Genomic DNA, 23,378 nt, shown 5'->3' on the forward strand with positions numbered 1-23,378 from the left:
CGTCAAATCTCCCAGTCGCTGCTCAAAGGCTGCTCTGTCAACTCTCACTTTCCTTTGTCCTCCTACAGGTACCGGTACCTCGCTGCCTCGAGGCCCGTCACCAACATGGCGCATCTGCAATTCACTCCTTCTCAACCGCCTAGCCGGCAACCGTCTATCAAACGTCGAGGATCGGATGCGAACCGCCCGCCCATCCCTTCGCGAGAACCGTCGTTCCAGCCCGCGTTCCCCTCGGATTACGCTATGACCTCCTCCCAGCCCTCGTCACGCCGACCATCCTTCGCAGCGGGGCTCAGCGGCTTCAACGCCGAGAGGAGACCATCAGTGGCTGGTGCTTTTGCCGGAGGTTTCACCGGTATGATGTCCCCTTCGCCAGTCTCCCTATCCCGGAGGAGCAGTATGGCGTCTGGCCCCCGGCCCATCACCAGGGCAGAGTACAGCGGGCACGCCACGCCATCTCTGCTCTCCCGAGCGGGCAGCCCGACCTTGCCGCTGGGACAGGAAGGCCGGTCGCGCGGAGATGGCTTTCACGAAGGTAGGGAGCTGCGGGCGGGGGAATTTATTGGCAGTTTGGATTGCGGGACGACGTGCGTTTCCCTTCCCTTTGCTTGAACTCAGCTGATTCGCTAGCTCTACCCGGTTTATCGTCTTTGATGCCCACGCCAAGATCATATGCGAGCACCAAGCCGAGTTCCCCCAGATTCTGCCGCACGCAGGCTGGCACGAGCAAGATCCGGAGACATTGGTGGAGTGCATGAAGGAGTGCATCACCAAAGCGACCGAGAAGCTGGAATGGATGGGTTGGAGCAAGGAGAGCATCAAGGGTATTGGTGGGTCTAGATGCCATTCTGTGTGATGTATCAAGCTCATGACCGCAGGAATCACCAATCAGCGCGAAACTACCCTCTGCTGGTCCCGCTCAACCGGCAAACCCCTTTGCAATGCCATCGTATGGGACGACGCGCGCACGAATGGGGTAGTCAGGCACTACGAGACCAAGCTCGAGGAGGAAGGACTCGAGATTGACGATGACGAGGTGGACGCCAAGGCGGCGGAGGACGCAGCCAGTGGGGAGGCGGATGAGCCGATAACGGAGGGTGTGGAATTGGGGCCTGGTGGAAAAGAGGCTGCTTTTGCGGAAGAGGGCAAGGTTGAGGGGGAGGGTCTGACGGCTATGATGGGGAAAGCGATGGAGGGGCTTGGGCTGGCTGGACGAGGAAAGCCGACCGGGGCAAAGAAGAGGAGGAAGGGGATGGAGGGGCTGGTCGATGTGTAAGTTTGTAGTCCTACTTGCGGCTGTCGGTGCTGACTTTGTAGGACCGGTATCCGCTTGTCTACATACTTTTCAGCCATCAAGCTTCGGTGGATGCTGGATCACCACAAAGAGGTACACGACGCGCACGAATCCGATGACTTGTGCTTTGGTACCGTCGACTCCTGGCTAGTCTACGTATGTCCTCTGCCACCGCACAATATATGCCTCAGCAGCTGACCCTCTAGAATCTCACAGGCGGCGTCGACGGTGGTCTACACATCATGGACGTAACCAACGCCTCTCGAACCCTCCTCATCTCCCTCCGGACCCTGCAATGGCACCCCCCTCTACTCCGCTTCTTCGGCTTCCGCCAGTCCATCCTCCCGCGCATCGTCTCATCCGCCGAGAAGTACGGCGTTATCCACGCCAACCTCTCGCTCCCGCTCACCGGCGTCCCAATAGCCGGGATTGTCGGCGACCAGCAGGCTGCACTGGTCGGGAACAAGTGTCTGCAGAAGGGCGAGGCGAAGAACACGTACGGGACAGGAAGCTTTGTGTTGTTCAATACCGGGTCGGAGGCGGTCAGGTCGCAGAATGGGTTGTTGACGACGGTGGCGTACCAGCCGGGGCCGAACGCCAAGCCGGTGTATGCGCTGGAGGGGAGTATTGCGGTGGCAGGGTCGGCTATCAAGTGGTGAGTTGTCCTTTTCAAGACGGTGTGAGTCAATGCTGACATCAGGCTGCGGGATCAGATGAACCTCATCGAGGAGTCGAGCGAGATGGACCACCTGGCAGGTTCCGTGAAGGACACCGGTGGCGTGTACTTTGTCACTGCTTTTAGTGGACTGCTAGCACCGTAAGTCGCCGAGCCCCAAGTGATAGTAACGCAGCTGACATGACAGATACTGGGACCGAGAAGCGGTGAGCCGTTCTGGGTCAGGATGTTGTCCTGAACTGAGCTGACAAGACAGGCTGGTACGATCATCGGCTTGACCTCCTACACTACCTCTGCCCATATCGCACGCGCAACACTCGAGGCGGTCTGCTACCAGACCCGAGCTGTTCTCGACGTCATCGAGAAGGAAAGTGGCGTGAAGCTCGAAACTCTCAAAGTTGACGGTGAGCCCTTCCGTCCTTCTTCTCATCCAACAGCAAATGCAGAGCTGATTTTGCAGGCGGAGTGACCAACTCCAACCTCGCCATGCAGCTCCAAGCCAACGTGCGTGCCCCTTCTTTCCCGCGCACATATACATACCCGCACGCATAGCTGACCCCCAGATCGGCGGCTTCAAAGTATCCCGACCCACCATGCGCGAATCCACCGCCCTCGGATCCGCCCTCCTCGCGGGCCATGCTCTCGGCCTCTTTGGTTGGGACCTCACCCGCCCAGAAACGCTCTCGAAAGTCAACACGGCGGACGTACATACCTTTGAGCCCGAGCTGCCGGAGAAGGAGCGGCTGAGGAAGATCAAGGGGTGGGAGAAGGCGGTGAGTAGGGCGAGGGCGTGGTATACTATAGAAGATGAGGATCGGGTGGAGGCGGAGGAAGAGGAGGAGGAGGGATTGACCAAGATCTAGAGCTCTTGTGAGCGAGGACATTTGGCTGGAGGGGATATTGATCAGCTAGGGCATGGTGGAGGAGGCGGGCTTAGATCTTGGGGTATATGAATACACATGCATGAGGAAGCTGACTGGAAACCACATCTGACATTTACTGATTCTGCAACGGACAAACTCTGAACTGCTAGGCGTTAGAGGCGGCGGTCGTCCTCGCCAGATCCTGGGCGGCACCCCAATCCATCTTCTTATCGGCGGTTCCCTCCGGCTCGTCGACGCTTAGATTAGACGCGGAGAGCGTGCAGGTATGCTCAGGGTATCGACCGCACTGTTCTTATCAGTCCACGACGAAAACTCTCACCAGACGATCGGAAGGCTGGACGAACGGTATGAGGCAGAGCCTTAGCCACTCCGAGCGCCCTTCCGATGGTCGTAGCCCAGGGCACGTTGAAGAGTTGGACATTCCAAGCGCAGTCCCAGACGCCCTCGTAGAAGATGGTGGACATTGACATGATGATAGGGTTATGTGGGTAGGTGACGAAGTGGAGTGATAAGGTCGGAGATATGGGATGAGCGGTGTGGACTACAAGATTGAGCGAGTTGACGACTTATGTACCTCTCAAGGCCCGGCGGTGCATAATCGGCTAAGCGAGCCATGGGCGTCGTGCTCCGTCTAGATGGCTGTACTCCATTGTGTCATGACACGCTGACACAGCACGCCAGATGTTGCACAGTCGTCTCGAAGGCCTGCAGCCGGCTCTTTCGCGGGCTCATCTCCACGGGCCGACCGCCGGCGGAGCAAATTACAAGCGAGGACACAATGTCTCGGCCGTCAGGCAAGAGTCCGCTGGGGACCACTGACCCGGTCACTGAGAACAGTAAAGGATGTTCGCGGCTTTGCCGGCAATTCACTTTCACGTCCCGCTTGCAGGCTCGCTTGTTACCCCTGTGTGACTGCGACCTTCCTTTCAAGCATGACGTTCCAAGCAGTACGACTGCGTTGCAGGACTGTCTCAGAGACCAATCGAGCGCTACCTCTCCGCTTCGGGACTTACTGATATTGGATACCCGACCACCGGGCCCGCCGCTCTATCGCGGTAGAGACACAAGGGATCAGGCGCAGACTGCGGCTCTGCCGGTCGGAGACGTACTTGACCATACTCTAGAAGGCCAGCAAAGTTGAGATCATGCGCATCGAGGGCTGCACCGGAATCATTCCATAGGGGCTCAAGATCCCCATCCTCTCAGGTGATCAACTACCACTACCTCCCCCTCCTCCCCCTCCGCCACCGCCTCCGCCTCCTCCTCCTCCACCATCCCCACCGCCCCCGCCGCCCCCTCCTCCGTCACCGCCGCTCCCAGCAGTGCCGCCACCGCCACCACCATCACCTATGTAGGATGCTCCGCTGCTGTGACCACGACCACGGGGTCTAAGAGTGTCAGTAGGTGACTAGCATGGCTAGCTAAGAAGAGCAACAGATCGCTGTGGCGTTGCTGATACTCACTTCGACTGATACTGATCAGCTTTCGTCAGGGCTCGCGGACATAAGTCATGGCTGAGAGAATGGGGTAGACTTACAGATACGCAGTTGCCTGGACCTTCAGCGGCTGGTCACGCTTTGCTATTGAATGCCACGGACCACTCACCCATCTTGCTAGCTATTCTCACTTTCGCCCTGGCCTGCCTTCCGTGTACTGAATGGTATGACGTATGATACGCTTGCGCTTAAGGCTGGTCTGTGGCTTCTAGCTGTGACAAAGATATGTGGGAAGACTGAACGGGCGGAGGAGGAGACGTTGGAGAAGCTGTGAGCTATATAACACCACACCCAGGGAAGAAACGGCCGTCAAAGGATGCTTCCCGAGGCGGTGAGGCTAGGCTAGCGTGGTTGTGCGTGTTCTTCGCTTCATTGACGCTATCGCGTACATCCGACATCACAGGCTTTGTCAGCAGTTCTCTCAGTGCATCGCGGTCCGATTCGACCTGCCACGCGCGACTAGCTGTGACTTTACTCTCCCAGGCCTGTTGGCGCGATGATTTGCGAGTGGAGCATCAGCCACTGGCGTCGGTACTCCTCCCATTGCAACATATGCATCTGATCGCGTTCCACCGTCAAGCCAATAGTGCATACATTAGCTACGCAGACGGACAAGTCTTTCCCTGGTTCTTTCAGTATCCTCCTCCGTCTCCGCCTCCTCCACCACCTCCGCCGCCGCCCCCATCGCCGCCGCCGCCACTGCCTCCGCCACCACCCGATCCTCCACCACCACCTCCTCCAGCTGTTCGACTGACATGTCAGATATGCTCCCTTACACAGCTTTGACGGTGGCTCACAGACATGCAACCAACTGCTTGATCAGCTCCCTTCTTTTACAAGCTGGCATTAACAAAGCTCAGCGGAAGGTCAGACATACCCATCTTACTTGACCCTCGGGTGCAAAGTTTTGCGCCGAGGTATGAGGAGCTTCGTGGCGGATGCGGAGTTATCTGGCCTTCGACCGTACAAGATTCAGGACGTATGTAGTGGTAAGTGAGGGTTAGGGCTGGGTCAGGCAGTGATATGTAGGTTGGCACAGTGGTAAGATGCTGTAAGTTATTGAAAGAAGCGAAATCTGATGAGTAAAGCTGTGCCGGATTCGGAGCGGGGAAGCGAGAAGACCGAACCTTATCTGGCATCCTTCCGGGTTCTTCTCGCTTCCCTGACGTCGACACACATGCGTGTATAGCTTCCGATGATGCTCCCGCTGCTTATGTATGGCAGCTTGTATGCATGCGGGGATGGACATGATTGTACGTATGGAGTTGATGCGGCACCGCTGGCCCGAGCACCCACACGGGCGGGATGGGAGGAACAGCTTTCTGCTCGTTAGCGTCTCCCCCAAAGACGTACGCTGTGCTTGTCCAACCAGGCCAAGTCTTAAGATACACCTTCAGCTTGGGCCGCCAGGAAGGATGGCCGGGCTGGCTGGCGTGGCAGTGATAACGCGCGCGGGGACCACGGCGATGGCCTAGCGGCTAGCGATGAAGTCGAAGAGAGGGATGAGCGAGGGATATGGGTGGGAGCGGAGGGATGAGAAACGGGTGATGAGCTGCTGTATGGGTCAGTGATAATCCCTAACCTAGCGATCATAGGGAGTGATGGAATGAGAAGTGGTGAGGAGTATATGGCGAACTTACCCGTCAAAGGACGTCCGGTCCCCATAGTACCTCTCCGGCCACCCAGTGATCCCTCTTGCCAGCCTCCGCGCCCGCTGTCTGACAGCTTTAATTTCAGGAGACCAGGAAGTCCAGCGTACCGCATCAGAGCAGCCATGGCCGGGGACCGCATGTCATAGTGAGGACGGGGGCAGCGGGACGGGGCTGTACCCGGGAGTCAATGTGAGATCGAGGGGCGAAGGTTGTCGGCAGAACGGGGCAGCATAGCTTGAGTGTGTGGGGAGTGACGCGCCCCTATATCAGACGGTAGGCGGACCGCTGAGTGCGGAGCGATACCTGGTGATCAGCTCTGAGCATTGAAAGCTCGCTCACGCCCAGGATCGCCGTTCCAGAGAGGTGAAGGATAGAAGGCGCTTACAGTCTCGAGAAGCGCCAGTTACCGCCTGATGACGATGGTGGGTATACACGGTGCCTCAGGAATGCAGCGCGGGGTGGCTGAGAACGCGTAGACCGGGAGTGGCTGGTCGAGGCGGACACCGGCGGGTGGCTGGGTATCGAATTGAATCGGGCCAGCCTCGTCCGGGGTGTCATGGTAGTGTAGCAGGTGGGAGGAGTAGCGGGATGTCATGGTAGTGTAGCAGGCTGGAGGAGTAGCGAGCGTATAGCAAGAGATGGTGGGCTGAATAAGACTGCGCTGGCGTATGTAGCATGCAGGTGCATGAGATGTGTTGAGTTGTATAGGAAGGGTACCATCTGAGAAGGTAAGTTGAAGCATTGACGACTTTGAGTATACAGAATGATAGCTGGTGAATGGCTTACGCTGGTCCTGATATCGCCAGAGCTGGTTACATACTACTAGCGAGTGTGGAGAACATCGCCAAGGCGCTCTGGCTTGAGCATCGAGGCCTCTCCGTGGTATAGTCGGCCAACCTTGACACCGCACTAAGACCACGCGATGCTTCGGGCCCCGGTTCGAATCCGGGCCTTGGTTCAAGAAAACCCCTCTTTTTGCAGTACCTGCGCCTTCTGCTGTGCTGACCAGCGTTACAAGTGAACTAGATGTCTCAGAGGGGGTGAGGAGCGACATGAACGGTAGTGAGAGTAACGGTGGACGCTTCCTTTTTGAACGTGACTTTTGAAACGCGTCAGGCACGGCTGTGACGTAACGCATGCCGTCATATCGAGATGCGGTGAGGCGTGGTGCAGGCGTTCATCGATCATCGTTCGTCTTGCGTTCATCACTGGTAGTTGAAGGAGCTGAATGATGCTGCCGGGCTGAGGGCAATGGAAGGAGAAGTATAGTCAGCCTTTTAGAGCATCGCCAGTGCGTGAGCATAACTTTGCTCTGACCTTTTGCTCTTTGTCTCTGCGGTCACTGGACGTGCCCTTATTTAGTGCCCGTCTTCGGGCTACGATGGAACTGCCTCTTACCGCTGCACATTTCATCTTCTAAGTTGTCCCCCTTCTCACCGTTCTCCCCGATCTCCTCAATCAGAAAGCAGCATCCATCTTTTCCGACGCTAGCGAAACAGATTCTGTGTATCTACAAAATGCGGTCAATAGGCTGTATATATATTTGCCAGGATGAGACTGTCACCGAAATTAAGTGCGGTGTCAAGGACTTGAATTCTGCTTTTTGCCTTTTTCTTCTACTTTCCTCCGGCTCGGACCAATGTATATCTGCGTTCGAACCGGGCTCGATCTTCTTCTTTTTGCTTCTGCGCTACAGTGCAACTATCACCATCACCATGACAGTCAGCCGTCTTCTAGATCTCATTGACGATCAAAGTACTATCCATCTCGCCGCCTGCTTAAACACCCCGATAAAGTGGAAGGTACATTCCTCAAATCGTTCAGTCACCCCCTCCTCCCGACCCACCACCGCCACTTCCCCCACTGCTCACACTACTAATGCTCTCCCGCTCCGCCTCCGCCTCCCTCTGCTCCTCGCGCGCCTCGCTATGCCTAGACGATGCCGAGCTCCCCGCATGATGTTCTGACCCCGCGTGTTCTCCTTCCCCATGTCCGCCTCCGCCGTGTCCGCCCCCGCCGTGTCCGTGTCCGCCGCCGTGACTGGTGCTATGACCGCCGTGCCCGCCACCGTGGCTGCTACTATGTCCGCCGCCGTGTCCGCCATGATCGTCTTTGCTACAGATCATCAGCTGAGGCCCGTAGCGGAAGAGGTGGATCCGTAGTTTGCATACATGTGCTTGCTCTGCTAGATCAGCCTGTCCATCAACCCGAACCAGTAGGAAGAGGGGTGGGCTCACGCTGAAACAACCTGCTATATCAGCTTACAGCCCACTCGTCATCTCATACACCTGCACAATAAGATTTCACTAACCCATGTCGACCGACAGCTATTGCTGATACCCCTCTGGGAGACTGGTGGTGTGCTCGTAACGGCTGGTCTCGAGCTGAGGCGAGTCGTAGCTCCTGGCGAGCGGTTGATTGGTATATAAAGAAGAAGAAGAAGACGACGACGAGACGCGGACGCGGCTGGCATCCACTGGCAACGGGCCAATCGCGGGTCCCGAGCGGCGAGCTTACTGCTCCGGAAAGCAGGGAAAGGGTGTGCACACATGTACACACACGTCCGCACAGATCTGGCCTAATCTGAGCGTCGCCAAGACCGTCACTCAAACCCAAAGAATGGACGCGCTCAATGTAATGCCGAGCATGTAATGAGATCCATCTATTCTAGGTATTCTATATGCGACAAGTGATATGAACAAGCAATGTTTGTATGGAGGGCGTAGAAGCGAGCGTGAAAGAGCGTGGAAAACATGGTTGGGTCGTTCGGTCGTAACGGCTGTACTGCCGGGTCTAGAAGGAGAAGATCCCACTTCCCCGCCTGCGTCCGCCACCGAAGGGGTGGGTGATGGCCGCGGAGACAAAGAGACCGACACTGACCTGTCAGCTTTGCCACATGAAGGGAGCGGGGCAATCAACTCACGTCAGACCGATAGCAACAGCCACGAGCTGCTGCGCCACTTCGAACCCTGACGAGTAGGCTTCGGTGTTGCCCTCACCAGACTGAGATGCGAAGCTATCCAGTCAGCTCATGTCCTGTGATCTATGAATGGAGTCGAACGTACTTGAATATACCTCCGTTGGATAGACCTGATGGGAGCTGGAACAAGATCCCAACGACCGTGACAGGGAAGCTTGAGCCCTAATGATATCAGCTCAGACTCACTCATAATCTGCCGATATGAAGAGGAGTTCACCTTTGACAGCTTCCCATACAGATTCCCCAACGTCCCAACGACAAACGACCCAATAGCCGACGTCATATCCGAGCGGTTAATGAACGCCTTGGCCGCAAAGTGGTTGGACGCCCATCCAGCACAGGCAATGATGATCATAATCGGTAGTTCGCGCGCAAAGAGGGGTTGCTGGTTCCGTAGCGAAAGGGCGAGGGCGAAACCTGGACATGCGAGGAAGTACCACCATGCGGATGGGGTGACTTGATACCAGTTGTCCGAGGCGTGCGTGGAGGAGCATTGATAGTCGTTTGCGCCGGATACCTGACATGTCAGCTCGGTTGCGCCCAGGAGCTCTGGTCAGCTTACAGTGAGGCCTGTGATTTGACGGTATAGCTCGGCGCCGATGGAGATACCGAACCCAAGGAAAAGCGAGTAGATTACACCTGCATCATTAGCTTGCAATCTCGTTCACGAACGTCAGAGGTCAGCTAGCTCACTATATCCTATCCGAACAGCTCCGGCCGTGATGTTGCGAGCCGCCAATTCGAGCGCACCGCAGAGCACGATGTAACCCTGTACATCAGCTATGACCCCTACCTCGTGAAGGGTGATCTCGACTTACAGGCAAGATGAGCACAACACCTCCACTGACGAGCGCAGTGTAGCAGAAGTAGCCCGTACTAGCCAGTCCAGCAGCGATGAACGAGATGATTGTAGCGATGGCGATTTCAAAGACGTTGGAGAACATGTCGTTCCGGGCGGCGATCATCTGGATACCGCATAGTAGGGCACCGAGGGGTGCGGCCGCGAGAGCATCGAGGAAGGAGCTGAATGGTCAGCTGTGATCTAAAGAAGAGGAAAAGGGTAGACGTACCCCGAGAAACCGACGACGCAGATGAACGAGGAAGCCATGGCGCCAATGATGAGTGTTTGCCACCATGAGTAGTACATGGGAGTGGTCATGAGCACATCGAGGTCCTTGCTGGCTTGCTCGACCGAGATCCGATCGTGGACGACCTATTTGTCAGCTCATTTTCGTTGATACCCGAAGAAGAAGGCGAGCTCACATTCCAGTACAGCTTGTGCGTCGCCAGCAGCTTGCCCAGATCCAGTCCCGTCGCCTGCTTCAAGAACTTGGTCTCGCTCGTATGGGTCGCGTCGTCCCCAAACGAGATAAGCATCGTCCCAGGCAGGTAGACGACCTGCGCGTTGATTTCGAGCACGCGAGCGGTAGCTTGTATCTGAGTTTCGAGTCGATGCGATGGCGAGCCAAACATCATGAGCGCTCTTGCGAGCTTCATGAGGAATTGTTGTCGAGCGAGGATGGCCGCTACATGTTGTATGATCTGGGAATCAGCGACACTCTTGCCAATGGGAAAAGGACTTACAAAAATCTCCTGCTTCTTTCTCGCTTCCTTTTGCTTCTTCCGCCTCCTCTTCTCCGACTCCCACTCCTTCCTCCGGCGCTCATCCTCCGTCATCGGTCTCGCAAAGTAGTCCATCTGACCCTTCTCACCCATCGCCGGCGGGGTCAACGGAGTTCTCCCGCCCGACATGACCCACTTCTCCGCATTCCTGACGGCTTGTCCCCCGCTCTTCAGTGCCTGCCCAGACGACTTGAACGCCGCGACCGGCAGCTTGCCGAGCGAGTCGAGTTTGAGACCCGACCGGCTCCGGACGCTCTCTGCCTTGTGGGAGGACTTCATGTGGATCATATCGTCCGACGAGGCGTTCTTGCGCAGATCGACCGCAGAGTGGGCCTTCTTCGGGTCGTACCGCCCAGGAGGGGACTCCGCGTTCGAGACGGCCGTTCCCGAGTGCATCGAGTCGGGACGGGATCCGGGACGAGAGCCGTTACGCGATTGAGGGCGCCAAGGGGACGCGGCCTGCTCGAGGGCATCGGCAGTGGGCAGGGTGTACCGATTGAGCTGGTACCCTGGCCGAGCAGCAGCAGGAGCGAGGGTCGCAGCAGTAGGCGTGGCGACGCCCGAGATGTTTTGGGTGTTCTGTATCAGTGCACCCCATACACCCGCCCCGGACCGAGCAGCCTTGGGCCGGTCCGCATCATCCAGCTGACTCCCGATCTTGTCGGTGTACTTCCGTGCCCGCCGCAGAGCAGATAGGAAGCCGGGCGTTGCGCGCGCGTCGGCTGTGAGGGATGAGGCGGACTGGGAGCGATGGGGAGGAGGTATCGGGTGATCGTCGAGAAGGACCTCGGACGGCCGCCTGTGTTCCCTGTTGATAATGACGTCCGGGGGAGTCTCGTGCGAGGTGTCCCCCGCCCCATTCCCTTCCCCAGGCTGCCACCATCCTCCCGCCCCCTTCTTGATATCCGCCGACTTGCCCGCGCGAGCCTTTTCGTCCTCGTCATCCGACGACTCGTACACCGACGAAGGGCGAGACGAAGCCGCTGAGGTCGCGCCGCTGCCGGGCATGTTCTGCTGATTGTACAGCGCGAGGAGTGAGGAAAGTACCGACGCCCCACCAGGCATCTGCGGCATCCCATTCCCCATATTCATCGCTCCAATACCGCCCGTCCCATCCCCCATGCCTCCGCTGAAGCTCTGCCGCCCTTTCTCCCGAGGCTCAGGATACCTCGCCGCAAACGCGTCTTGGTCTCTTCCGCCATCCGCTCCACCACCCACTTTCTCCGCGTCCTCACTCCCGCCCAACCCTCCCCCGCCCTCCCTCACTTCTCCCTCCTTGATCGTCCCAAACGCCCTGCTCACAGCTCCAGCTCCCTTAACTCTCCGCCGCAAGACGCCCCATTTCCCCGTATGCGCCCTGACGAGGTTCTTGGCCTCGCTCAAATCATCCGCCTGATCGTTCGACGTGATATTCGGCAACCCATCCGTCTCGCCAAAAGCGATGTTGGTTTCTCCGTGTATATGATCATTGATCCCCGTATCCAGTATATCCTGGAGCGATTGCGGTTCCGCCGGACGATTCTGGCTATCCGCGCTGCCGACCGCCTCGAGCGCGTGCGTGTGGGTGGGATTGTGATTAGGCGGATCCACGTCGAGACGATAGTCATAGTCGTCCGCCCCGTCCGTGGCCGAACTGGCTATAGACAGCTGGGACAGTGGCCGACCCGGACTAGGACTATTGCGGTGTTGCTCCAGCATCGCGTCGATAGCGGTGAGATTGCTCCGATCAACCGTCTGCGGGGAGAGAGGGATAGGTTCCAGCTGAACGACGTGCGACTCATTGTTCCACTGCACGCGCCGAGGGGTCTTGGTACCTCCGGTGGCGGGAGCAGTGGCCGTTCCGGCCGGCGGGGCAATGAGGATTGCGGGGGTGTGATGGCCTGTGGAGGAGGAACCGAGGGTAGATTGGCCTGGGAGGCCGGGATGAGGTGGTCCATCGTGATCGTGCAGCGGCTCGACGTGCTCTAGCCGCCGCCCGGTACTGATGGAGAGCGGTTGGCGAGTAGGGGGTTGAGGGGGCGTGAAAGGGTCGTCGGGGATAGACATGGTGATGGGGTCATAAACGGGTCGCAAGTCAAAGAGGCGGAGGTGAAAAAATGTACAAAGTAAAGAAAGGGCTCGATGGCTATACACAGCTGCTGCGCCGGCCTGGGCGGGTAGTGATGATTGCCGCTGCACAGAAGGGTGAGACGAGAGACAAGACACCAAGAAAAAGACAAGAGAGACAAGATACGCAAGCACCCCCTAAAAATGGTCGCAGCTCCGCGGGGCACGGACGGCGTAGTCACAGGCGCGTGTCGTCATATATACCGGCGGTAACGGTTTGTCACACATTCCTTATATCATATCAATATCAAGCTGTGAGTGGGCGTCAAGCCATGCATACCGAATTGATGTGGCTATGTATCCACACAGTACCACTCTACAGAGCCACCATGGCCAGATCAGCGCGACGCTGTGCATAACGGGAAATACAGGCTAGGAACAAGACCCCCGCGCTTTAATAGGCACATCATTCATTGCGGGGACGCGCAGCAAATAGGCGCGCGAGCTGTTGACACGTCGAGATCTCGCTGGGCGATACTTTGAATTCCTCGCACCTCCGTTTGTCCTCATCTCCCTCTCAGAGTCCACCACACCTCACCCTCCCCTGTCATCGTCGATCCGGGATCTCAGACACCATGTGGCTCAGCGATACGCAAAGTGCGTGGTTCGCTAGCTTGCCGCTTGATGATAGTGCGCAGTGGAGCTGACTCTATCCAGAAATCGGGATTGCGCTTGTCGCGTTTGGGATCTTCTTCCAATTCCTGGGTATGTCGAGCCCGCCTCATCTGATCGGCTCTCTGTAGGCTAGCTGCTGACGTCTCGCAGGTATAATGCTCCTCTTTGACGGTCCATTATTAGCGCTGGGAAATGTACGTCTCTACCCCCTTCCCAGTCTTCCAGACCTCCAGACCCCTCCCGCCATCACACCCGCTCACCCACCACATCTGCATCCCTACTGATTAGTAATAACCACTCGCTGATATCCCACAGATCCTCTTCGTGTCCGGTCTCCCACTCATCATCGGCCCCACCAAGACCTTCTACTTCTTCTCACGGCGGGAAAAATGGAGAGGGACCTTGTGCTTCTTTGGCGGCATGTAAGCTAACCACTTCCTGGCGACTCTCTCGCTACCGACGTGCTGAGGCCTAGACTTAACGCTGACTCGCAGTCTCTTGGTATTCTGCAAGTGGCCCATAACAGGTATAGCTATCGAATTTGTCGGTTTCGTAGGGCTGTTTGGGTATGTCTCTGTTGCTCAGCTGCGTGTTGGACATAGCTGATGGTGTAGATCCTTCTTCCCGGTCATTCTCCAGGCGTTGAGGCAAGCACCGATCATTGGGACTTTCCTCTCTTTGCCATATATCCGACAGGTGAGCTGACAGATCCCTTTGATTGTGTATGAGCAGAGCTGATACGATATCAGGGAGCAGACAGATTGGCAGGTGTCAGGCAAAGCGCAGTATAGGTGCTGCATGGCGATGGAGCTCAACACTGCTATGCATCGATGCAGTCTTGTGAGGATCATACTAGATCCGCCATACTGCTCAGTGTGGCTCCGAGGGATGACTATCCTAATGCGCGGATCGGCGGGGTGGACTTTGCATGCCTGGCGTGGCTCACTGACGCGTGACGGCAGGAGAAGATCTGATGTACAACGATGCATCGATATTGCGCCTCCGGAGATCCAAGCTAAAAACGATTAAAAAGGGATAAGAGGTGTGATATCTAGGTTAAAAACTACTGTAAAGGAATGCTGTTGACAAGACGGGTCCATCAAGACCCACACTCTCCTGACCCCTCGTGCTCCTCATTCGGACCATCTCGGACCTCACAATCGCTCCCCCGTAAACCCTCCCCAGTCCCCACCCCCACCTCCACCCCCATAAACCTCTTGTTCCTGATACCTCGCCTGCTGCCCCTGTCCCTGCCCAGCTCCACCCGCCTTGCCCTGCCATAACGGCTTGAACGCATCCTGCTCGAACCCGCCCGTATCTTTCGGGCTCGCCCGCACTGGCAGTACATTGTTGTGGTATGGCCGCGCCCCGTCCCCTTCTTGAGTATTCCGCGTGGATCTCCCACCTTGCACCTGAACCTGCTTGGGACCAGGTACACCACCAGCGCTGGCGCTGCCCCCGCTCTTCCCTCCCCCTCCCATCCCGCCACTCCCACTCGACCCAAAAGCACTGTGGATCTGACCCTGCCATCCGCCCTGTCTGAGCGGTGACGTACCCACACCAGCCCCTTGCCCCGCGCCTGCGCCGAAACCGGAGTTCGCGCCGCCAGAGATGTTCTGCCCGATGACGGATGGGGTGTTCCATGATGATGCGGGCGCGGGGGGAGGAAGGGGTCCGCCCGAAGAGGAAGAGTGAGGGGGGATGGCGGATGAGGAGGCGGGAGGTGGGATGGGGCGGTAGTAGGGTTGAGAGGGGATGGTCTGTTGTAGTTTCGCCTGGAGGGTCAGTATCAGGTCTCTTTGAATGACCTGAGGGACAGCGAGTGAGTATAGTCTGGATGGAATAGCATGTAGTGTGTGACAGAGAATGAGACTCACGTGCAAGTCCTTCAGATCCCTGCCTTGTTGCCCCGCGTGCACTCCCGACATCGTCGCGATAAGGTCATCCATCGACGCCATGATGATGTAGCTCCGAGAGTATGGATTGAGATAGGTAGTGATGCTCCTAGGGGTGTTGTAGATGTAAGCGTTTGGCCGCAGTCAGGTTGCTTTGTCCGTCGGATCCGAGGGTGTCGGACGAACAGAGGCGGTGGGGAGGGGGAGAAGGCCAACGGGACCCCCTCGAATTGGGATTTGAGAGACGGCGAAGAGCGTGGGGTGTGCTTCTTCCGTTTGCGTCTGGTCCTTTGCCAGTGTGCGGACGGGCGGATGGAAGGCTGCTCCGTATGGTGTGGTGATGAGCTGGAGGGTCCGGCGTAGTAGGCGGGGGATGTTGAGATACGGAGCCGGTCAGACCGGTATGAATGGCCGCGGAGGAAGAGTTCGGGATAGCTCGGGATATGATAAGCAAGGATGCCACCGCCGAGATACGTTGCGATAAAGGGAGAGGAATCAAGAGGATGTCGAAGAGTGGAATGTGTCGATGGGTATCTCCAGGTGATGTATAGTATCGAATTGACAAAGTCGGGCGATAGGGCTCGATAGGGGCAACGTACGGCGACGCGATCAAGCACTGCACGCTGCGCCAACTTTAATTATCCGGCTATACTTATGTAGCTTACGGCAAGCGGGTGGCAAATTCTCCGGACAACGGCCCGGGCGATAGCGACGGCGTGGGTATGTTATCGGGATGGACCGGAGTAAGGAAAGCAGCGCAAGAACTGAGCACGTTCGTGAGCATGAGCGTGACCAGTAGGCTGTATCTACTGCCCATATGCTTATGGACCGGTATGCGATGCGGGTGCCATCATCAAGAAGTGCCACTTGTAGCTGCGGGTTTCATCTTGAGCAGATGAAACAGCGCCAACTTTGATCCCGTCTCACCCAGAAAAGTTGATCAGCTCGACCTCCATCCATCACATCTTCCTTGATCACACATCGTCTACCTGGACTCGACATCTGCTGGTCACACAATTACTCACCCACCCATCTCACCTTTGTACTGATCGTCATCATGGCCGGTCAGTCCGCTATGTCACATACTGAAGCCCAAGCTGACTGTCCAGCGAAAGCAGGCCCCTCCACCTCCACTTCCGCCCCCTCCTCCGCCCCTAATGCATACGCCAAACCCAACCGGCGCGCCCAGCCCGCCGGCGTCCCCTCCCAACCCGCCAAAATCGCCAAAAACAAGCGATTACCAGCTACGATGGTTACTCCGACTGGCTCGATCCAGCCGTCCAAGAAGGCCAATGCGAAGGATAAGCAGGCGAGTAAGAAGCAAAAGGCGCGGAGGGAGGAGGGGAAGGAGAAGGCTGTAGAGCTGGCGAAGAGGTTGGAGGAGAAGGTGAAGGGGAGGGAGGAGCGAAAGGTGAGTTTGAGACTTGGGTTGCATGGGTTGCGGAGGGAGGGAGGGAAGGGGCTTGGGCATAAAGGTGTGGGATGGGGTGTGCTGATATTGCAGGCTAAGCGGAATCGGGCGAAGAATGCTTGGGAGTAGGCTTAAAGGCATGGAGAAGGTGTGGCTAGTTCTGAAGGAACATGTTGTACTGCTATAACGACCGGTGGACTCAGTCGATGGATGCAAGAATCCATCTGAAGCTCACTTCGAGACGAATGCGGTCTGCACCAGAATGTCCAGTGCTTGATACACACAAGCAGTGATTTGGATAACCCTCTCAATTGACCGATCCGCGCAGATCCTTTGGATGAGTTCGTCCCGTCCCAGACCCAGCCGTCTCCTTCAACCGTATACACCGCCTTTGGATCTGATACGTCCACAGCCATTTTCTGCAATCCATACATCCCAACTACCAACTCCCTCGTACCTAAGCACGGCCTGCACCGGGCACGTACCGCCCCTTCCTCTCGCGGGGTGCAAACGCGGTAACGTTCTGGACGGTGGTGGGGATAGAGTCCATGCCGAGCGACTTGAGGAGATCCTTGGTCTCGCTGTCGACCTCGATCGGGGCGTCGGCGGAGGAAGCAAGGGCAGACACGTCGGGAACGAACCTGCCTGTCAGTCCTGGGCATAACTCGATGGACAAACAAAACTTACTGGTCCTTGCGCTCACGCTCCTCTTCTTGCAGACGGAAAGAGATACCACGGACGGGTCCCTTCTGGATACGCTTCATGAGGTGGGTGGTGACTGCTTATCAGCTGGGCAAGGTCAAACCAGGAGGGAAAGGCTTACAGCCGGAAATCTTGTTCCTCAGACGCTTGGAGGGGACGGACGCGACCTCATCAAGAAGACGCTTGTTGGTGCTGATGGGTCAGTACAGACTCCACAGCGTGATCTGGTCCTCCCTCTTTTCTCCCTCTCCACTTCCGATATTCCACCTGCGCATTCGAGCAGGGATCCCCCAATTCGCACGCAGCAATTCCAACCTGCTTCGTACCCCTCAAATGTGTCGCACCGTATCTTCTGCTCCTCCCTGCCACCTTTCCCCCCTTCCCTTGCCCAGCTGCCCCCACCTGACCCTCCTAATACGACCGGTGACTCACTGGAAGTCGAGAGTGAGACGTGGGTAGTACTTCTCGATAAGTACCCGCGAGGCGCGCTTGACCGTCTTTGTCCTGACTCGTCCCTGTTATATCGATCCATTTTCCAGCAGAGTAGTGTACGCCAATACGAGGGGGTTTCGGACAGCATGGGAGATGCGTTTCGGTATGCGTAGATAGCAAGGATAGGTTCGTAGATTCGAGATTTTCGAGATAGGATAACGAGCGAAGTAATTGGTGTAGGGAGTCGGTTGAAAAGAGAGGAGAACGTCAGCTTTCATCCCTTTCCTTCTGCACCAGCAGCATGGCTCCCCCGACGTCCGAAGAGAGAGCCTCACCATTGTGTATAGTTGATGAACCGTTAAAGGAGCTTGTGCTTAAACGCAAGAGGGTACAGAGCGAGCTCAGCGCGGAGGACCTGAAAACGCCGGAGTGGCAAAACGTAAGCAAGATCAGACTTCGGCTTCAATTTGAGCGATTTCTTATCGCCGATGAACGCGCGGCAGTGTTTCGTGGCCCGAACGACCGTGGGAGACCGGGCGATCGGGAGATATCGCGCCACCGTGCCACGTTCCCTTGGCATGGATTTTACCTTGGGGAGATCGACCGATAAGATCTTTTCGAGACTCGCTTTGACTGCGGTGCATGCATTCATCAGTCAGGCGTGCTAGGCGGGTGGCAGTCGAGAGTGTGCGAGGGGACCTCTTCTGTAGCGCTTGAATCGTATGAAACGCATCACGGAGTAGCAAGATAGCAGCTCTCGATCTCTGCCCCCAAGGAAAAGGTTGCCCCGCATTTTCCGCTCGGCAGCGCTCGGGCCTGGAACGTGGAACTCCTTGACTTCCCTAGCTTTCAATTCGCTCCACCCACCCGAGCTCCACCCACGCTCATTACACTTTGCAAAGCGATCGTTTGGCTCTGCTTCTTCTCCTTGTCTCTCTCATCCACCTCTCTTCCTCCCAACTCGCGACACGACAACTCCCCTCCCACCCCGCACGAAGCTCATACACCGTGCTCGTATCCCCACCCCCTACACCCCCCTTCCCCCATCTCATCATCCACCATGTCCACCACGCTCAGACAACGAGCCAGCTCCCCCACTGCCAAGGGCGTCGCAGAGAAGGCGCAGGTCGCTCGCGAAGTAGAGGCCAAGGAGGTCGCTGAGGGTCAGAAGTGGGTCCTCTTTTTTTCGAAGCCAACGAGACAAGTGCTGATTGAAAGGTTCATCGTCCCCAACTTCACCGTCAAGCAGCTTCTCGATGCCATCCCGGCTCACTGCTTCCACCGCAATGGCTGGCGCTCTTCCCTCTACATCGTCTCGGACCTCACTGCGATCGGAGCTTGCGCATACCTCGCTCTCAACATGGACAGCCTGCTCCTTAACAAGCTGTGCGTTTATTTCCCTTTTCTGATAGAGTCAAGCTGATATACCAGGAACATGTCTGGCGCCGCATTGACTGCCGCCAAGATTGCTCTTTGGACCCTTTACACCTTTGTCACTGGTCTCTTCGGTACCGGTATCTGGATCATCGGGTACGCCTTTATGCCTTCCTGTCGAAATCCACGCTGATGGTCAGGCACGAGTGTGGTCACCAGGCCTTCTCGTCTTCCAAGACTGTGAACAACGCCGTCGGATGGGTCCTCCACTCTTTCGTCCTCGTCCCTTACCACGCTTGGCGTATCTCTGTAAGCTTAAACATCCGCTTTACTGCCGGACAGAGCTGACATTGCAGCACGGCCGTCACCACGCCGCCACCGGCCACTTGACCCGCGACGAGGTCTTCGTCCCCAAGACCCGCAAGATGAGGGGTATTGAGGAGCCCAAGGAGGAGGGTGAGGTTCAGGGTCTCAAGTAAGTCCCTACACGGCCCTCAGGTATCAGTACTGACAGACAGCATCTCTGCTTTCCGCCAACACGAGCTCCGTGAGGCTATCGAGGAGTCCCCACTCTCGACCCTCTTCAACGCGGTCCTCCAGCAGCTCTTCGGTTTCCCTTCGTACCTCATCCGCAACGCTGCAGGCCAGAAGCACTACCCCAAGGGCACCAACCGTGAGTCTCTGTTCCCAGTCCAGCTTTTCAAGCAGTCCTAATCGCCAGACTTCAACCCCGAAGCGATCATCTTCAAGCCCCAGCACCGGATGCAGATCATCATGTCGAACATTGGTATCCTCCTCAACTTCGCCACCCTCGCCTACTGGTCATACCAGCGCTCCTTCTCCGAGATGTTTGTCATGTACATCATCCCTTACCTCTGGGTCAACAACTGGCTTGTCTTCATCACCTACCTCCAGCACACCGACCCCGTTCTTCGTAAGTTGTCGTTGCGTGCATCGAGACGTCAACTGACATTCAGCCCACTACTCTGCAAACAAGTGGACCTTCGCCCGTGGTGCCCTTTGCACGATCGACCGGAACTTCATGGGCCCCATCGGACCTTACATCTTCCACGGTATTTGCGAGACTCACGTTGCCCACCACATCTCGTCCAAGATCCCTCACTGTAAGCTTCTGCAGGCCTCTGTACGATGCGGCAATAGCTGACGCCATAGACCACGCATGGGAGGCAACGGAGGCACTCAAGACCTTCCTCGGCCCGCACTACATGTACTCGAACGAGAGCATGTTTGCGTCGTTCTGGAGGTCATTCCGCGAGTGCATCGTAAGCTTTCTCCTTCTTTTCCTCTCTGGAAAAGGATTAAGCTGACTCCCCAGTTCATCGAGGACAACGAAGACATTGTATTCTACAAGAACTACGCCGGCGTAGCCAAGTACATCCCCGTCGAGGAGGGCGGAAACGTCTCGGACTCGGGTGTCGACATGACCGAGTCCAAGTAGAGTGTACCGGTTACACGACGTCTCCCACCCCCCTTCCCGGCCCTCGATTCCGATACGACCCAACGACCCCTAGGATAAAGATACCAAATTAGACGTAGAGCGCTCTAGACGTCCCCCACACATCACCCGATTACCCACTTTCACTACTTGTCAAAACCAGGCGCTCTTTACATGCACACATACAGCTTTGGCAACGGAACGGCCTTGTACGAGTACGCTCTGCTAAGCTTTGGATTGGCTGACATACTAATATCATTCCACTTTGTATCATCTGCTCAGCGTAGAGGTGTAAGGTGTGACATCATTCGGGACTCCTTTCATCCCCTTCCTCGGTTCATCCCCTTCCTCGGTCACTCCCCCGTGGCCGTGCACTCATCCTTTCCTCCCTCTTGCTTTGCCCGGACCTGACCTCGTCCTCCTTTCAACATGCACTTGTATGTACTTGTACTGATCAAAGTCAAGTACTAACATGTACTTCTGACCAATTCCCTTCTCATCTACCAATCAGCCGGAATGGTGTCTGAGCTTACACGACGAACCCGGTCTCAGATCATGAAGGGGATAGAGGAGAAAGCTGAGGTTGCACGGCACGTCGTCGTCGAAGCGAAGGAGATTGCCGAAGGTCAAAAGTAAATTCATCCTTCTCGCCCTCTCCTGCCAGTACAAGAACAGCAGGACTGATGGGCAGGTTCATCGTACCGAATTATACAGTCAAGCAGCTCCTGGACGTCATCCCGGCTCACTGTTTCCATCGGAGTGGCTTCCGGTCGAGCTTGTATGTTTTGCAGGACGTGGCCGTGCTGGCCGCTTGCGCGTACTGTGCGCTTCATATGGACAGCTTGCTTCTGAATAAGCTGTAAGTAGCTCTGTTCCTGTCATGCCAAAGTGTTGTATCGGAGACTGGTACTAATGCGCCAGAAACATCTCCGATGTCGCCTTGACAGCCGTCAGGGTCATCTTGTGGACTGGTTATACCTTTGCTGCTGGGCTCTTCGGGACCGGTCTTTGGGTCATCGGGTAAGTCTTCGTCCTTCCTTTCTTGCTGAATGCTGAGGTTGAGGCTGACGCTCAGGCATGAATGCGGCCATCAGGCATTCTCATCTTCCAAGACCGTCAACAACGTCATGGGATGGATCCTCCACTCGGCCCTGCTCGTTCCTTATCACGCTTGGCGCATCTCCGTGAGCTGGCCAGTACTTTACAAAGCCCAAGAGTACTCAGCTGACAGTACAGCACGGACGGCATCACGCCGCTACAGGCCACCTGACGCGAGATGAGGTGTTCGTACCCAAGACGCGCACCATGAGGGGGCTTGGACATGCAGCCCAAAGAGGAGGCCGAGATTCTGGGTGTCAAGTGCGTATCTTTGAGCTGCTTCATCCGACAGTACAAGAGATAGAAGCTAACAGTGCAGCGTGTCCGCCATGCGCCAGCGCGAGTTGCGGGAAGCAATCGAAGAATCGCCACTCGCCACTCTGATCGACGTGACGATGCAGCAATTGCTTGGCTTCCCTGCGTACCTGATTCTGAACACCTCGGGACAGAGGCACTATTCTAAGGGGACAAGCCGTGAGTCTTCCTCCGGAATGGGTTGTTACATCGTGTAGCTGAGATGCAGACTTCAACCCCGATTCGGTCATCTTCAAGCCTCAACACAAGTGGCAGATCCTCGCCTCCAATCTCGGCGTCTTGCTCAACCTCGCCACTCTCGCTTTCTGGGCGCACAAACGCTCGTTTGCCGAGGTGTTGGTGATGTACCTCATCCCTTACCTTTGGGTGAATCACTGGCTGGTCTTCATCACCTATCTGCAGCATACGGATCCCCATCTCCGTAAGTCTAGCCCTGAAGCTTGAATCCGGGATCGTGGCCGACATACTTTACAGCCCACTACTCCGCGAACAAGTGGACGTTCGCCCGAGGGGCATTATGCACGATCGACCGGAACTTCATGGGTCCGATCGGGCCTTATGTCTTCCATGGGATCTGCGAGACTCATGTCGCCCATCATATCTCGTCAAAGATCCCTCATTGTGAGCTGATGTCCCCTTTTCGTGGCGCAGACAGCTGACCTCACAGATAACGCATGGGAAGCTACCAAGGCGCTCAAGACCTTCCTCGGTCCGCATTATATCAGCTCTACCGAGAATATGTTTACGTCGTTTTGGAAGTCGAACCGCGAGTGCATCGTACGTTTATCGGGAGATCGGCAAAGAAGGCATGGCGAAGCTGACAACCTAGTTTGTGGAGGAAGACGAAGATATCGTCTTTTACAAGAATTACGCCGGGGTGGCCAAGTTCGCGCCGGTAGAGGAGGACGAGAGCTCGGAGAGGCGGGCGTCGGTGTCGGACTCAGGTATCGAGATGATCGAGCCCAAAGAGCGCCTCTGCTAGTGCTGCTTGTTACAGACCCGCGTGTGGAAGGACATGCAAACCACCTTGACATAGAGCTAACTGATATCATTTATCATACATTTGCGCACGATGGGCTTGACTAAGGCTGCGTCAAGCTCTCTCATCAGCCGATTCTGGGGGCACTCTGCGTCGAGAGGATCACGATGGGCCGCGTGAGCCTGTACAGGAGGGCGCCCATAGGCCAGGCCGACCGTGTCACCTTATGACGAGCCTTACTCCGCGTCAGCAGATCATCGGTTTCACCCCGCCCCGCGCCGCGCTGAGTACTCTGACGTGTGTGGACATCTCATTCAAGGGATCGTCAGTAAAGGATCTTCCGTGTTGAGCACAGCATACAGCTGAAGCTGAAGAGACGCGCGTATCTCA

General features: G+C 56.5%; 9 protein-coding genes across 9 annotated transcripts; 5 read left to right on the forward strand and 4 right to left on the reverse strand.

The window, feature by feature from the left end:
* Positions 1–105: 105 nt before the first annotated feature.
* On the forward strand, positions 106–2,833 carry MKK02DRAFT_30949 (putative glycerol kinase; the record flags this gene model as incomplete). Its single annotated transcript, XM_053088177.1, has 10 exons — positions 106–587; positions 631–830; positions 879–1,272; positions 1,318–1,450; positions 1,501–1,949; positions 1,995–2,111; positions 2,158–2,176; positions 2,227–2,374; positions 2,431–2,474; positions 2,534–2,833. The coding sequence occupies 10 exons, from the start codon at positions 106–108 to the stop codon at positions 2,831–2,833; spliced, it is 2,286 nt and encodes a 761-aa protein (XP_052941764.1).
* Positions 2,834–2,999: 166 nt separating this feature from the next.
* On the reverse strand, positions 3,000–6,141 carry MKK02DRAFT_30950 (uncharacterized protein; the record flags this gene model as incomplete). Its single annotated transcript, XM_053088178.1, has 13 exons — positions 3,000–3,140; positions 3,199–3,395; positions 3,524–3,636; positions 3,675–3,766; positions 3,868–4,055; positions 4,079–4,242; positions 4,318–4,405; positions 4,460–4,507; positions 4,637–4,754; positions 4,964–5,100; positions 5,148–5,161; positions 5,528–5,672; positions 5,991–6,141. 13 exons carry the CDS (start codon positions 6,139–6,141, stop codon positions 3,000–3,002), a joined length of 1,596 nt encoding a protein of 531 aa, XP_052941765.1.
* Positions 6,142–8,795: 2,654 nt separating this feature from the next.
* On the reverse strand, positions 8,796–12,651 carry MKK02DRAFT_35683 (uncharacterized protein; the record flags this gene model as incomplete). The annotated part of the gene is made up of 10 exons (XM_053089241.1): positions 8,796–8,877; positions 8,926–9,018; positions 9,068–9,144; positions 9,200–9,499; positions 9,545–9,621; positions 9,676–9,751; positions 9,801–10,005; positions 10,053–10,195; positions 10,246–10,524; positions 10,567–12,651. The coding sequence occupies 10 exons, from the start codon at positions 12,649–12,651 to the stop codon at positions 8,796–8,798; spliced, it is 3,417 nt and encodes a 1,138-aa protein (XP_052941766.1).
* A 635-nt stretch (positions 12,652–13,286) lies between these two features.
* On the forward strand, positions 13,287–14,117 carry MKK02DRAFT_35684 (Got1/Sft2-like family-domain-containing protein; the record flags this gene model as incomplete). The annotated part of the gene is made up of 7 exons (XM_053089242.1): positions 13,287–13,308; positions 13,369–13,416; positions 13,477–13,520; positions 13,642–13,748; positions 13,821–13,892; positions 13,941–14,022; positions 14,076–14,117. 7 exons carry the CDS (start codon positions 13,287–13,289, stop codon positions 14,115–14,117), a joined length of 417 nt encoding a protein of 138 aa, XP_052941767.1.
* Positions 14,118–14,480: 363 nt separating this feature from the next.
* MKK02DRAFT_41632 (uncharacterized protein) lies at positions 14,481–15,284 on the reverse strand (the record flags this gene model as incomplete). Its single annotated transcript, XM_053091637.1, has 2 exons — positions 14,481–15,101; positions 15,204–15,284. The coding sequence occupies 2 exons, from the start codon at positions 15,282–15,284 to the stop codon at positions 14,481–14,483; spliced, it is 702 nt and encodes a 233-aa protein (XP_052941768.1).
* Positions 15,285–16,278: 994 nt separating this feature from the next.
* On the forward strand, positions 16,279–16,761 carry MKK02DRAFT_30954 (uncharacterized protein; the record flags this gene model as incomplete). Its single annotated transcript, XM_053088179.1, has 3 exons — positions 16,279–16,285; positions 16,331–16,632; positions 16,726–16,761. The coding sequence occupies 3 exons, from the start codon at positions 16,279–16,281 to the stop codon at positions 16,759–16,761; spliced, it is 345 nt and encodes a 114-aa protein (XP_052941769.1).
* A 328-nt stretch (positions 16,762–17,089) lies between these two features.
* MKK02DRAFT_41634 (ribosomal S17-domain-containing protein) lies at positions 17,090–17,914 on the reverse strand (the record flags this gene model as incomplete). The annotated part of the gene is made up of 5 exons (XM_053091638.1): positions 17,090–17,273; positions 17,320–17,410; positions 17,456–17,526; positions 17,767–17,838; positions 17,895–17,914. 5 exons carry the CDS (start codon positions 17,912–17,914, stop codon positions 17,090–17,092), a joined length of 438 nt encoding a protein of 145 aa, XP_052941770.1.
* Positions 17,915–18,826: 912 nt separating this feature from the next.
* Positions 18,827–20,599, forward strand: MKK02DRAFT_41635 (delta-12 fatty acid desaturase; the record flags this gene model as incomplete). Its single annotated transcript, XM_053091639.1, has 10 exons — positions 18,827–18,936; positions 18,985–19,152; positions 19,198–19,296; positions 19,341–19,449; positions 19,497–19,615; positions 19,659–19,813; positions 19,862–20,074; positions 20,118–20,264; positions 20,314–20,423; positions 20,477–20,599. The coding sequence occupies 10 exons, from the start codon at positions 18,827–18,829 to the stop codon at positions 20,597–20,599; spliced, it is 1,353 nt and encodes a 450-aa protein (XP_052941771.1).
* Positions 20,600–21,151: 552 nt separating this feature from the next.
* MKK02DRAFT_41636 (putative delta-12 fatty acid desaturase) lies at positions 21,152–22,991 on the forward strand (the record flags this gene model as incomplete). Its single annotated transcript, XM_053091640.1, has 11 exons — positions 21,152–21,228; positions 21,288–21,455; positions 21,518–21,616; positions 21,672–21,780; positions 21,833–21,883; positions 21,924–21,955; positions 22,014–22,168; positions 22,218–22,430; positions 22,484–22,630; positions 22,677–22,786; positions 22,839–22,991. 11 exons carry the CDS (start codon positions 21,152–21,154, stop codon positions 22,989–22,991), a joined length of 1,314 nt encoding a protein of 437 aa, XP_052941772.1.
* Between the last annotated feature and the right edge of the window lie 387 nt (positions 22,992–23,378).

This window comes from Dioszegia hungarica, assembly GCF_025882075.1.
Source record: "Dioszegia hungarica strain PDD-24b-2 chromosome Unknown MKK02contig_32, whole genome shotgun sequence".
Taxonomy (NCBI): Eukaryota; Fungi; Basidiomycota; class Tremellomycetes; order Tremellales; family Bulleribasidiaceae; genus Dioszegia; species Dioszegia hungarica.